This window comes from Nannobrachium achirus, assembly GCF_963921795.1.
Source record: "Nannobrachium achirus genome assembly, chromosome: 19".
Lineage (NCBI taxonomy): Eukaryota > Metazoa > Chordata > Actinopteri > Myctophiformes > Myctophidae > Nannobrachium > Nannobrachium achirus.
Genome location: NC_137826.1, coordinates 24,514,464 through 24,530,057, shown reverse-complemented (window position 1 = coordinate 24,530,057; position 15,594 = coordinate 24,514,464). Strand labels below are relative to the sequence as shown.

General features: G+C 42.0%; 1 protein-coding gene across 1 annotated transcript in view; it reads right to left on the bottom strand.

The window, feature by feature from the left end:
- igsf9bb (immunoglobulin superfamily, member 9Bb) overlaps positions 1 to 15,594 on the bottom strand; it is a gene marked incomplete at both ends in the record, with an annotated part of 140,816 nt that overhangs the window by 103,505 nt on the left and 21,717 nt on the right. Inside the window, one exon of the mRNA XM_080748927.1 lies at positions 2,143 to 2,334. Coding sequence (XP_080605053.1) covers positions 2,143 to 2,334 — 192 coding nt within the window. The remainder of the gene's footprint in view (positions 1 to 2,142; positions 2,335 to 15,594) is intronic.

The following is a 15,594-nucleotide window of genomic DNA, read 5'->3' as shown; positions in this document are numbered from 1 at the left end:
TAACTTCCGGGTAAGATGATGTCAAGTGCATACCCTCTATTCTCACTATTTTAGCAAGATTAAAAAAATAAGCTTTTTTTTTTTTTCTGAAAATCTTTAAAAAAATAAGAAGTATTGTGGGATTTAAAAACAGACAAACAAACAAACATAATAAACAAACATGATAAAAATGGGTCCACAACCCAAAAATAGGTCACAACCCATATGTTTGGGACACAGTGCTATAGAGAGGTTCTCTCACTATCTGATCCGTTTCTACCATTTGCTACTATGTATGTCAGCTTGTCAGAATGGTACTGTAGAAGAGGGAGAGAGGAGCACTCGTCAACAAATAAAGTTTCAAGAACTGGTCTTGGGTGCACGGCTCAGGGAACAAATGTACTTTAAGGAAATGCCAGCACTCACTTTTAATCTTTTTTCTTTTTTATTTAATTCTTGCCCCAGCAGCTACAGCACAGGTCGGACGTTTCGGCCCAACAGGGCCTTCTTCAGCGTGTATCTCACACGCTGAAGAAGGCCCTGTTGGGCCGAAACGTCCGACCTGTGCTGTAGCTGCTGGGGCAAGAATTAAATAAAAAAGAAAAAAGATTAAAAGTGAGTGCTGGCATTTCCTTAAAGAATGGTACTGTAGCCAAATCTCTTCATTTCAATGTGGGGGGGGGGGGGGGGGGCGATTCACATTCAATAAAAATGTAGTTACATAGTTAGGGTTTACATAGTTTGAAGTGGGAGTCAGCAGGGAAGGACAAGTGCAGTAGGGTGGTTGTCTTTTGGAAATCAGCAGCAAACTGCAATTGTAGGGTCAAAGAAGAACAGGATCACCACCGCTGTCCACTGCTCACCTGCTTGGACGAAGTCTACCAGCATATAGAGAGGCGCACACTCTTCCATCCGTCATTATCACGTCATTATTGTCCAGCCATATACAGTAGTTTATTTTGACGAATATGAACTGGGCTTTATATTGAGAAATGCTTCTCATAGGATCAGTGCCAGACATATTAACTGCGTTTGTCATTTCCTCCCAAGATACCGGTAGTTTTACATCATCTACACTTGGCAGTCTGTTTGGGGTGCGCAGATTTGTGTTTGGTGGCTCTTAACCTCTCACACAACAACATGAATTTTCTTCCATCACACTATGACAATTACTAGTACGCACTTGTGCTGAGCACAGGGCATTGCTCTTAAAGGTAATGAAAATGAAACCCACTGAATATATTCTGTCTAATCCAACCCACGTCGCAGGGACTCTGCCCATCTCTAGTCTGGAAAATATCAAAAGTCCATTGCCACTACCACAAAAACAAATCTCAAAGTGCTACATTCAAAAGGGCAAATAAATTATACAAAAATAATTAAAAGACAAGATTTAAAAAGGTCAGAAATTGTCAAAAACAGTTAAATTAGTAAATTCTGATCAGTGCACACCTATTATACACAGCTAGGAAAGGGTTTAAAAGCACATAGTGATCACCAGTTCTCCAGTTTCTCCAATCTTTTCAACTCTCTCTCTCTCTCTCTCTCCCCCCCTCAAACACAGTTAGCACACACACACACACACACGCACACACACACGCACGCACGCACGCACGCACGCACGCACGCACGCACGCACGCACGCACGCACGCACGCACGCACACACACACACACACACACACGCACACACACACGCACACACACACGCACACGGACGCACACACACGGACGCACACACACGGACGCACACTATGTGCTTGCAAGAACAGAACATTATGTTTTCACAGGGCACAATCTTACCATGCTGCTTCATGTGGACTTGTGTATTATCTCCAATTACCTCTCAAAGCATGTGTCAAAACATCAATGCCTTTATATCATACGTTATGAGTAGTACTAGCCTACATGATATCAAAACAAAGTTAAACTACAGGATAACAGATACGATTCACAAGATTAAACCAAGATTCACCAAGATTTCCAGATTATTTTTCTTAAATAATGTTTGATACTGTTATTTGTGTGGTCCAGTCCAGAAGTTTTACTTTTTAATTGATTGTCTATGGGCTCTTATAGTACGTATTTCTGTTGTGGCCGTTAATATCTGAATAGAGCTATAGAGCTAGGACTCGTATTTAAAGAGGCAGCGTCCTCCATCTTACCGGCATATTCCGGGTCCACATGAGGAGGGTAGAAGCGGAAGTTGATGAAGAAGGGGATGGGCATTCCATACTTGAACCACTCCACCACATAGGGCTGGCCGTTCAGGGGGTGGGACACGTCGCATCCCAGGATGATGTTTTCTCCAGCGCGTGCCGTCACAAACTGGGGCTCCTCTCGCACTCCGTGGGCACCTAGATGGTAAGGGTTTGGAAGTAAATTCAGAGTAGGAAGTATACAGTAGATGCACTAGCCTGGCTCCAGTCCATAGACCCTGCCAACTCCACTGAGTCGACTGTTTAGCTGCAGTCTGATAATCAGGCTACAGATGCACTGCATTTCAGATCAACATTTCAATTTTATAAATAGATTAACCGCAACCATCCAGTTCACAGAATGGCTGCTTACCAACAACATGAGGCTCTCTGGCAGCACCTACCGTGCCCTGTTCTCAGCCAACTCCCTGCCCACACTGTCAGGAAATCCCAGTAGGAGTACTGTTTCGTACCCCGGAGCAGTTCCTCATTGACAGTAACTATCGAGGAACTTCCCTGGTGAACAAGCGGTAGTCCCACTGGGATTTCTTATGGGAGATTTGGATCTAGATTGGTCAGGTGCCGTATCAGCTGATAATTGTTATCAGCCCGAGGGCTGTTACAGCTTATCACCATCTCAATCCTCACTTTCCTCACCCAGGGCAAATAAAGGCTTGGTATGGAATAGAAATGGTTGTCTACTCTCTGAAATGTAGAAACACAATTATACAGTAACTCGCAAATATTAAAGTGCAACTTTTGTGAAAAAAACAACAACATTATGTTGATGTTTGGTAGAGTATGGTAGAGTATGTTCCATGTTATATACTACATCATTCTGCAGTGTACATCTGCAGTGCGTGGTTGGAGAGATGATCTCCCTACTCTTCCATTGAGAAATGCATTGCAACAAATTGTGATCTGCTACAGTATTTTTTACTAATGTGCCTCCCAGAATTTGGATGCTGTGGTTCAAGTGGTTAAGATCCTTGTTGATAGTTAATTTGTGAAGAGAGAGGGAGCATTTCTCATTGCTCTTGTGCGACTCTTCACTAGTGATAAGGGAATTCAAACCAGTGATTTTTCATTTTAAAGACTTTTTTTTCTCCTCACATTTAAGCCTAGGTTTCCCTGAAATGCCACCATTTACATTACTTGGTTCAGCCTTTTGAAGTGAGTTTGACAATGTAGCATTGTTACTTTTACTGTCCAGAGACAATGTAATGAATGAGGCTAGACAAAAGCTGAAGCTGATTTATAAATGTTTTATGAAACCTCTGTGTGTATACAGTATGTACAAACACACAGATGAATTAATTATCTTAAGTTTAATGGTGAAGCAATGTGCCAATGGTACAGCCGTTGGAATGACACATCGATCCCAGGCTAATTACAGTGTAGCTTGCCTTTGCGCCCGGAAGACCAACGTGGTAGCATTTTACCAGTCGATACAGCTAATCAGATGTATTCACTACTCACCCCTCTGTGGCCCGTAGGGAACTATAGGGGTTCACTGGGTTTTTCTGAGGGGCAACTGCAGGGTTCCCCAATAGGCGGCCCGTGGGCCATTTGCGGCCCGCGGGGGCTACTGTCTGGCCCACACCAACCCCAGTAATAATGGTGGTATAAGAGCAGCAACAACACTAGTATATCGTCGTTGTCAGGTGGAAATCTTGTATCTCCAAATTTGTACGTTCTTTTGCAAATCATACAAGGCCGTCGCACAAAAGTAGTGAAAACAGACGATCTACAAGCACACAACGCCTCGCGGTGCGAGGCGTTGTGTGCTTGTAGATCTGCTGTTTTTCTGCTGTTTTCACTACTTTAGTTTAAATCATTTTTAAAATGATAAATTCAAAACGAACGGTTTTGGACATACAAGATATTCACCCTACAACGACGAAAACTGTCGTTGGAGTAGTGGGAACGCCACCGTCGCCCCCTGCAATGTTGTGGCCCTCGGCTTGGTACCCTAGACATAATTCGGCCCTTGGGGAAAACTAATTGGGGGCTACTGCATGCCTCACCTCTCATTAGCCAAAAGCAACAGGGGTAAATTGTACAAAGTCATGTGCAGCAGGACCGGTGGTCCTGACTCCTACCTATATATGGCCATATGGGGTTTGTTTATGGTTACGTCTTAGTCATAGTGACATGCATGTACAGTTATATGGGCGGCCGTGGTCCTGCCTATATATGGGCGTATCGGGCTTGTTTGCGGTTATGTCTGATTGAGGCCGAGTGACGAGGCCGTGGCAGTAGCCCATTTTAATGTAGGATTATGCAATATGCATTAAAAAAAAGAGTCTTTGGATCACACTAGTACACTGTTTTTACAATCACATGGCAGGAACCTCATGGACCTTGACCAATATATGACTGCACTAATTATGTTTAGAGCGAGAAAAACCCATTGTGTTCATTCAACATTGAAGAGAATGCACATTTCATTTTATGGAGTGAATTTGTGGAATGGACTGAGTGTGGACTGTGAAAATAAAAATAAAAAATGTATATATATATATATATATATACATATACATATACATATACATATATATATACATATATATATACACACACACACACACACACACACACACACACACACACACACACACACACACACACACACACACACACACACACACACACACACACACACACACACACACACACACACACACACACACACACACACACACACATACTAAGAGAGAAAGTTAGCCAGACGAAGATGGAAAGAGAATATATAGCAGTGACAATGCTATCTAGAGCCTTTTCGATCTTGAGCCTTGGCTTGTGCCGGTGAATTGCATGTCTGTGATTGGCTAGTACCCAGTGTAGATTCCAGAAGCCAAATGGACAGGTGCCCGATTGGCTAGCTTTGGTCCACAGCCTGGAGGGCGATAGCTCTGTGATCATTCATTACCAAAAGTGACTTAGTTATCATTGATCGATTTGATGAATATTTGGGGATTTAGGCCCTTGGCCTGTTGGCAGTATGCAGAAGAAATATGCACAGGCAGGTAGACAGGAAATTAACAACAGTGATCTAGTGTCTGTTGCATACAAAATGGAAACAAGTCTGTATGATCTGCCAAATATTTCCCAATTAGGCCTGGCCCACAGCAAGTAGACGTCATCCACTATACTTTGATTCCAAGGGATCAAGTGATCTATGTGCAGATTATTTGCACCACTTGGCTTTGAGTCAGCTGAAAGATAAAACAGGGGGATGAAAGCAAGGCATTCTTTGGCTCTTAAGAAATGAAGCCATGCATTGTTCCTACAGTATAGTGTACCAATTATGGATCCTGCAGGACTGCTCATTATTTCAATGCACACATACAGTATGCAATATGAATCAATGCTATCACGAACATAGTGTAGCCTATGTTAGTCGCCTATGATTATGTTCGCTACTGCAAAAGTGAAAGCTATTTTATTGCTTATTGAGCTGTATTCATTTTCTTCCGCAAGAAAGTATCAGTAGTACTGTGAATAGTAAAACCTAACTATAAAGAAATCCAAATGTTTAGTTTAGCAAAGAATTACAATCTGCCTAACAATCGTAGTATAACAAATTACATTGTCATCAGGTTTCTATTCAAAAGCAGCTGCTAAGTGTTACACAAACCTAAATTATTCAACGTGCATGAGCTCTCAATAGTATATTAAGAACGAGGCAAGCTTCAACAGTCATTTTGGTTTCACAGTTGCTGATAATGAAAAAGCCAAACAGACTATGGTTATTTTAGAATAAGATGTAATCATCAATGTCACACGGATTTTGAAACAGCCACAAATACAAATAGAAGGCATGCTTCTTTGCAGAGGAGTATATCTATAACACTGTTAAGTGGTGCTGTACAGACTCAGGATCAGTTTAGTAGGGTGACAATATGGTGCATCGTTTCAGCATCACAATGCACACATGTGCAGAAGTCACAGTACAAAGGATGCAATGTAACTAAGGTAAATTGATCATATTTTTCATATAATCTGGAAGTAAAACCGAATAGTCCATCTAAAAAATAACAATGATTTAACCATAACCTGGTCTTCCTAATTGCAGCCCAAAATGGTCAGTAATATCTTTTAGCCCTACATCTTAGCCATCTTGCAGTAAGTAATCTTGTACATACATCACTCTTATATAGCACAATATAACATACATGTATTTGGATTCACCCATACAGAGCAAAGGGGCTTCTTACATCCATAAGAGGTGTCATACTAGAGAAAGCATGTGGATTGGCTGATGTGACATACGTGTGTGCTCTCATGCTTGCTGGCAGCGCCAGATAATAACGGGGGCTGAGCAGGAGTTCTTTTCCCAGGAGTGAAGACCCCCCCCACCACCACCACCACACACACATTACCTCAGCACTGTGTTGATTGGCTGCTGGTGACATCACCGCGGAACGCACAATAACAGCCTCTTGGAAGGTATGACTTCACTGTTTATACTGATGAGGAGCGGAGAGCCAGAGAGGAGGGAGAGGTGAGCTGCTCCCCCTCTCCCCCTTAAGGATTCAGCTCATTTACAATGAAAGACCCCAGGGAAAAGCACCATCACAAGGTATTATCTCTGAGGTGTACATACTACAGTTACAGTACTTACAGTACGTTGACTGGTAAGATATAGTCAGAGCATGATATCATACAGTAAAAGGGTTAATTAAGGTTTAGGAAAGTTGTAGGAAACTTTGCAGATTTTGAACCTAAATCACATTATTCTGATGTGAGATCATCTACTGTATGAATTCTCAAAATCTCTCTCTGTGTGTGTGTGTGTGTGTGTGTGTGTGTGTGTGTGTGTGTGTGTGTGTGTGTGTGTGCGTGCGTGCGTGCGTGCGTGCGTGCGTGCGTGCGTGCGTGCGTGCGTGTGTGCGTGCGTCTGTCGGTGTAGGCATAACTGGAGCACTATCCGACTGTTTTACTTCAAACTTGGAGTGTGTGTACTGTACGGTGCCGTGGAGGAGGAAATCGGTCGGATCGACGGTTGCAGACAAAACATGAATATCTGCATTTGTCTGTTGAGAACACAGTCTCTGTGGGTGGGGCGTAGGCATCAGCTTCCCTGATTGGCCGAGCTTTGCGTCACGTTTGTGCCATTGCATCAATGTGGTGGCGTGTACAATGGAACCGTCTGTCTCCCATTTAGGCCCATGTATGATATCAACCTGTCCTGTATCTCCATATTTGGTCGATCAGTCATATGGTAGTGCATAACACGCTGGGTTGGGAATCGCTGTGCTATACAAATAAACTGGCCTTGCCTTGCCTCAAAGTCACTCCAGGCATCTCAAGTTCGCAACATAGAAGCAGATCGTCATATTGAACCTAAACCATTCAGTTCAGTTTGACGAAGGAAGGAACCTCTTCACTTATGCACTGGAGCATAATTCAACACCAATTTACCCCCCCTCCACCCCATCCCCACCATACACACTCTTATAGTTCACCAGGAAAAGACCAGCTAAGAGCTTTCTCTTCCACTGCTTGAGATCAAAGGAATATACAGAATATTTTAGATCAATAAATGTGGAGAATCATAATAGTATATTCATTGTGCCCTACAGTGCAATTATCCCTTGCAGCCAGGAGGAGTGAATCCATTTGGAAAGGGCAGTGATTGAAAATGAATTGTGAATTATAATTTTTTTGTGTTTGAGGCTATTCGGGTTAATGGGTAGGGAAATGGACATCTAAAAAAGTTCAAAATAACTTTGTCTGTTTGCTTGAGCTACAGTCATTGCACTGCTCATCTGTTTGTCAGCTTCAAGAGATGACCATCAACAACATCCCTAAATACTACACAGTAAAATCTTTACACTCTCACATCCCTCTTGCACCGCACATCATGGTGGCTTGAAGGACTAATGATGCACAGAAGGGGTGTCAAGATTTGACCTAGATCTGGTCACATTATATCCTCAAAAGAACATCCCTCATCATTTGGAATTCAAAGGTGAGAAGCCTTCCTCGGTGCATGCAGAAATTCATCCCTCCTGCTTTGACCATATTTTACAGGGTGTCCATGTTGCTCTTACGTCATACTCAGGAGGTGGGAAACCCACCCCCAGTGGGTTGCATACACAGTGTGTGTGTGTGTGTGTGTGTGTGTGTGTGTGTGTGTGTGTGTGTGTGTGTGTGTGTGTGTGTGTGTGTGTGTGTGTGTGTGTGTGAGTGCGCGCGCGCGCGTGCGTGCGCGCGCGTGCGTGCGTGAGTGAGAGAGAGAGAGGAGAGCGAGAGAGTATAATTATTTTATCAAACAGAAGGAAGATGCATGCAAGACCTGAGCTTATCCCACCAAAGCCACTGGTCAGAGTGGCACAGTCACAGTACACATACATGTAACAGGGCAGCCTGCACTGCAGTTGTCAATACAACACTGTATGTGCTGTGCATGTCCATTAATCCTGCCTTTATGACCCATTTTATTAGTGTACTGCTGGTGCCTGGACACGTTTCTTAGTAAAAAAAAAAAAAAAGAACACTGGTTATAGCCTTCTGCCATTCTTCCATTGTGCAGAATAATGTGTTTTACTCCGATGTTCAAATAATGTATACTATACAAGTAGCAATGTATAACCGTGATCCCCAGCTTGAGACCCAAAAGAGAAATGTGTCTTCTGGGACCCAAACTTACTAAAATACTGTACATTGTGAATTAATCACTTAAGCCATTTATAGACAATTTAAAAGCTCAGATTCTGCAAAAAATAATTATCATTATTTATTTATTTTCTGACATCTTTGACAAAGAAAAGACAACAAAGAAAGAACATCTGGTTCAGTCCAGAAAAGACTACACAAGCTAAGTTACAGTCAGAGGAAGGGAAACTTGAAGAACTCGATTGATCCTTGTGTGGAAGTGACAGCTTATTCTTAAAAAGATGCCAAACACATTTTTTACCAGTATGTGGTCCCGACGACGGCTATAGAGAAATCTTAAGCTCTGTCTACACTAACCAGCTCAGTGGCCTTGTGTCTGCCCTGAGACTGCAAATCGGGGTTCGATCCCCGACCGGGTCATACTAAAGACTGGGACCCAGTGCCTCCCTGCTTGGCACTCAGCATCGTAGGATTAGGGGTACCATAATATGGTACCACTTTTGTCAGAGGAGGGCTGTAGACAGTTCAGAACCCCACCTACCAGTGACATCATCAATGCGGAATCCAAGCTAATAGAAATTGCAGGCTTTCCGTTAGCATGCTACTAATGGAAGCCATTGTTCTCGCGATAATAAAAATCGAAATAAACCAGTAAGACGCCCTAATCGGGAGATAAGCGACCGTCAGGTCGCATGTATACACAAATTGGCGCTAGAAGAGGGGAATGTGAGAAATCAGGGGTGGAGGTTGTGGTTTGGCAGCCAAGGAGTGTGTGTGCAAAGTTTGGCATGGATAGGGGCAACCGTGCTGGAGATAAGAGTAGGGCCAAAAGTGTGACGCGATGGACAGACAGAGGGACTGACTGACTGACAGACAGCCGATGGAGGTTTTCATAGTAACTGCGACCTGACGGTTGCAATAAACCAGTAAGACTCCCTAATCGGGATATAAGCGACCGTAAGGTCGCAGCGTGATTTTAGGGCAAAATGTGTAGGAGCAGTGTCCAAAAATGTGTTTGAAAAAATCGGCCAGTGTGCTGCAGTGGCAGGGGTCCTCTACTAGGGGGTGCCACCACTTTTGCATCCATTCTGGAGCACCAGGAGTCGGTGGTCCCTGGGAATTCCCCGTGAACAGCCCCGTTTGGGTGGTCATTTGGTCATTTTTGCACTTTTTGCCATGGTGGAAAGGGGTCCCTGGAGCTCCGGGGATCCCTGGAGGGGTGGAGGTTGTGGATTGGCAGGCAAGGAGTGTGTGTGCAAAGTTTGGGGCAACGGTGGCGGAGATATGAGTTGGGGAAAGGTGTGACGTGACGGACAGACAGCCGGTGGAGGTTTTGGTAGTAACTGGTACCTAGTGTGACTGTGAACTGTGAAGTGAGCGGTGCTATTTATGAGTTTCATCAAGCGTCCTGCTAGCCAATCACAGCGTGTCCTGTGAAGCTTGGCCAATGGGACCCTGGGCGTACAACAGACTTTGAGCCTTTTGTGCCAAGACGTAGGCCATATCTAGGCCAGATGTAGGCCACGCTTCAGTTTACTTTAGGGCCGGACATTTTTTGGGAACCGGACAAAACCAGATGTTGGAAGCATTGGAAGCAGCTCAAAGCATTAATGAGGACCAATTATATGAAGATGAAGAAGGTTGAAAATGGGTGAAGTCGTCCTTTAAGTTACTGCACAGACTGTACATGTGAGGAACATATGTTGGGTCTGCATTTCACATCACTGTTTTAGGTAAGTTGCAGGTTATTATTATTTAGGTCAGTTTATAATACCCCAGATATTTGACAATGTAAAACCTTGCTTTCACCTCAAGTATTTTTAAATTCAATAGCGTACAAAAGGGCAATATTTTTGTAAGAAATTGTGCTGGTATAGAAGCATCAGGAATGCAGAAACACGAAAGTAGAAAGGAGTGCTCAGTGGAGAACAAATCTCCACCAGGAGGCACAACCGTTTCTCCATCCATTTGATGTTGTAAAAAAAGGCACAGGGCAATGGGGGGAAAGGCTATGATAAAGGATGCTGGTCTGCTGGTCATTAATGCCCTGTGTCCAAATGACAGTAGCCTTCATTATTTGTCCAAATTGACATTCATTTAACACATGGAATGCCTAACACGTCTGTGAACATGATAACAATTCCCCCCGTGAAGTGCCGCGGCCCCGTTATCATGTTCACAGACCTCTGAGACCTGTTAACTGGTTACTATGGTAACCGATAGCCCCTGCGGCCGGGAGTGAGCCAAAAACTCAGTTTCCCATGATGCCTCGCATCATCATGTATTCATCCTGTATTCATCCTGGCTGCAGAAACATTGATATATGCCTGCTTCTTTTCCCATATCGCGCGTCAAAGCGGCCTGTTTTCTAAGGACCATAACATACTCAGGGATCATCGCGGTTGTATTTTTTCTTCTCCGCGTGAAAGAAAAGACTTTCAGTGGTCGTGGACTGCACAACCGAAAATCTGGTAAATACAATAGGAAAAAGCTAATAGGCAAAACTATGGCAGTCTCAGTGTTAAGTTGGAGTAGGCAGCCAAAGCGCTGCCGTAAGTCTATGAAAGTAATACAAACTGTAGACAACTTCAAACAATTTTAAAGTGTGGTTGCCCCCATGAAAGTCGAGGTTTGCGAGCTGTTGCGAGGGGCTGTCTCGAAGACTGTCGAGACCGAAGGAGTCTGCAGGGGGAAATAGCGTTTCTACAAAATATATTTGTGGCACCCATTATGGTCAGTTGTGAATCGCTTTTGACTATTTGCTGTTTAGAGGCCGTAATGATTCAATTTCAGGGTTGATAGGACAATGCATTCACTATTGTTGCCCTATTGTGAACTACAGTAGGCCCGCCCCACAAACCTTGAAAGCAAATTATAGCCAATCTGTATGGAATATTTAACGCTGATTGGTGTAGTAGTTTGTAAGATTAGCTGTAGTAACATAGAGACAGACAGACAGACAGACAGACAGACAGACAGACATAGCTGCATCAAATCTCTGGTCCTGCCTTCAGCCTTGCTTAGATTAGAAATGGGGATACAACTTTTGAGCTCATTGCCAGCTTCCACTTAAAGAACCTTAAAATTTGCCATGTAGCGTCTTTGAAGAGGACAAAGACCTGGACTGTGAGCCTCTTACCCCCTGGTAACTGGTTGGAATTGAGGTCAGTTGTTTGATGGAGAATCAGCAGGCACTCAAGTTCAGAAATACTCAAAGTTTTTACATAGAATCGTCTCTAGACTAGCGGTGCCACAATATACTGTACATTATATGATATACTGTATGCTATGGTCTGGGAAGATCTATTCCTTTGATTCCATCCAGAATGACCATATCTCATATCAAAAAATATAGCCATGATTTCCCAGAGTAATATTTTCAGCCGGAAATGGGTCTGGTTTTCTGTTTCTGGTAATCAGACAGATCAGATATCCCCTAAAATCTGGCTTTCCATTTACATTCTAGATTGTCCCAGCTAGTGCCATGCAAATCATGAATATGTGTGACCATAATGGTGAGCATAACTGACAGTTATGCAGGGAGAGACAAAGCCATGCAAGTTCATGAATCCCATTCTGTTAAAAGAATGACTGTTTTAGTATGAAAAATCATTATGAACTGTTTATTTGTTATGTTGTGTGAAACATTATTATTATTACTGTATGTTGAAGTGATGCCGCAAACAAATCATTACAGATTTCAAGCATTATAAAAAGTTGTAACTGATCATTGTAACCAACCTGCAAGCTCATAAAGCTTGTAGATACTGAAGGCCATTTTTGGCATGGGACAAAGTACCGAAATGTTTTACTTGAGTAAAAGTATCAATACTGCAATGTAGAAATACTCTGTTACAAGTAAAAGTCCAGAATTCAAAATTAACTTGAGTAAAAGAAGTACGAAAGTATTGGCATCAAAATGTACTTAAAGTACCAAAAGTAAAAGTACAAAATGTTTGCCAGGTATAAAATAGTGGTTAATGTATGCAAAGTATCTGCAAAGTAACTAGTAACTAAGTTTTCAAATAAATGTAGTGGAGTAAAGTACAATATTTGGATCCGAGATGTAGTGGAGTAGAAGTAAAAGTATTGGAACTTGGAAATACTCAAGTAAAGTACAAATACCTCAAAATTGTACTTTAAGTACAGTACTTAAGTACCGTAAAAGTACTTAGTTACTTTACACCACTGCAAATCAGGCTTCTGAAACTGCCTCCATGACCAGTCAGAAACAACTTCATGGCAGCGAACATCTAAAGAACGCAATAACCTAGATTTCCAGCACATCTAAGCCTCTGTTTTTCATCGAACATATTGTCCCATGACAGTGAGCTCTCTATTAAGTAAACTAACCACTGTTGGTTGTTGTGTTGCAGGTGGGTGCTACACTATCAATGTATCAATCTGTAAGACGAATACTACACCACTGGATATTATAATAAATTGCTGATTCTGTTGTTGTTGCAAGGGCAGCAATTACCCAAATGCCATGTATGCACAGTTAATTTACTGATTGAACATTTCATTTTAAAATTGATCTGTAATGCAAATCTGTTAAACTAAGTTAAATTAAGACTTAGCATTCTATGTGGTTAGAGCTGAGTACGCTAGTTAAATGCATTATTGACACAGTAAGAAAAATCTTTAAACAGTGTCTTAAACCTATTATTCCATTAAGATGTTGTTGACCCAGACCCGAAGAGCTTTTATACCCACTACCCAGCTGTGTTGAGAGATTACAGTAGCTTATGTTCTTGACCTTAGAAAAAGATTCATGCCACACAGCTTCAACAGCATCAAAGCTCTTCCATTTAAACTTGCAACTGTTGCATGCATTCTGTCTTTTAACAAATACATAAAAGATCCATTGGAGGTAAATGACCTACAGCACATATGCCCTCATCATGAAGGCCGCCACTGCAGATGTCATGACACTATATTCACTTCAACACGTTGAAGTGAATATAGAACTTCAACTTGCCAAAGATCAACTACTGCACTGTTCCCAATTGATTAGAACATTCTTCTTTTTATGCAACACAAGGCCCACAAAATAGATGCAGGGGGATATGGAGAATGCCTTTGAAGATTGGAAAGCAGAAACACTATTTCAAACAATAGTGGATAGTGAGAAAGGTACCACTGTCCTCAGGTTATTCTAATTTGGATGTCAAAAAGACTTACATTGAACTGTTACTAGACTAATGCTTTGCTCATGAATAGAAGTGATTCTAGGAGGAGTGGAGTCTGGTTGATTAAAATGGTACTGGTAACCGATTCCCATCAGACAAACTTGTTCACACAATCATCAATTTTAGTATTGATGGTTAAAAAGACCATGTAGGCTACACCAGTGTTTCTCAAACATTCAAATTTCAGGGTGTCCCATTAACTCTGACAGTGTACAAATGGAACCAAATACACAACTTTGACAAGAAAAACATGCAAATACTGCATGTTTAGTGTGGATTACATATCAAATATTTAAAATCAAGAAAAGTTGATTTTCGTATTGTACTAAATGAATTTTAATGGTTTTGGGTTGTCCATGTTGTCTTGAATTGTATTGATTGAGTTGATTTGAATTATGTGCATAATGATATAATGTGTATGCCCCATCAACGGTAAACGCAGACACTGTTGCCATGCCAATAGCTCCTCCTTCTTCTTCTAAACCTGTAATTTAACAGCAATCCCCATCCAGAGATATTTAAGCAATTAAGGAGAGTTGGCCTTAGTCAGTCAATGATGTGAGCAATTGACCACAAGAAAAAAAAAAGGCATGGGAAACACTGTAGCAATTGGCTACGTGGGCTATCAATCTGGATGATCACCATCTGTCTCAATAGAACTGATTTGTATTTGCCCAACAACCACATAATCAATACAAGAAGAATGCTTCATCAAGATGTTATAATGAAAAGGACAGTGTAATCTCTCTTATGCCTCTTTGATATTTGAGCATGGGAGCCACCAGCCATCTCCAGGTCTCCGGCTGCTCAAGGGATTTCCTACTCAAGGACACAACCGTGCTTGGGTGGTCATGGCTGCGTTCAGTACGATAATATAGTGCCTGTCACTTCACTGCGAAGGTAATGCAAGTGGGCGAGCAGGTAGGATGACTGACAGAAAGGCCACTCAGAAGCCACACTATAGAGGAATCGGAATTCAGATTCTTTTGTCTTTTATGTTCCCCTTCTAAAGCCCCTTTCTCCTTTTCATGTAATCATGGTCCAAAACGGACTAAAAGATAAAGTCATTACCTATGCTCTATGTTTCACGCTCTTTGTCTTCAACCTGGCAAACAAACCTTGCAAATTAAAAGCAAGACATCTAATCCACTGTCAAGTCAGGAGATGACACAGAGCAACCGCAGTCTAAACCTCGCAACTGTGGCAGCAACAATACTTTAATAAATGAGATTATAAGCTACTATTGGATCAGTGGCAGACACAACACAAATCCCATGCTGTTAGCAAAATGTTATCCTTTTTTTTAGTCAGCAAATTATACCTGTAGCAGGGACACATTTCCAACTCCCTTAAAATATATCGTCACTATCAGGCAGAAACCTTGTATCTCCAAGTCTCAAATGTGTATGTTTTTCGAAATTAAAGGCAAAGCCCTACTTCATCATACAAGAGTGTTGCACAAAAGTAGTGAAAATAGCAGATCTACAAGCACTCTACAACGCCGAGGCGTGGTTGTGTGTAGATAGGCTATTTTCACTATTTTAAATCGTTTTTAAAATAAAAAAGGTAGATTTTTGGACATTGTCCCAGTTACAACGACAAC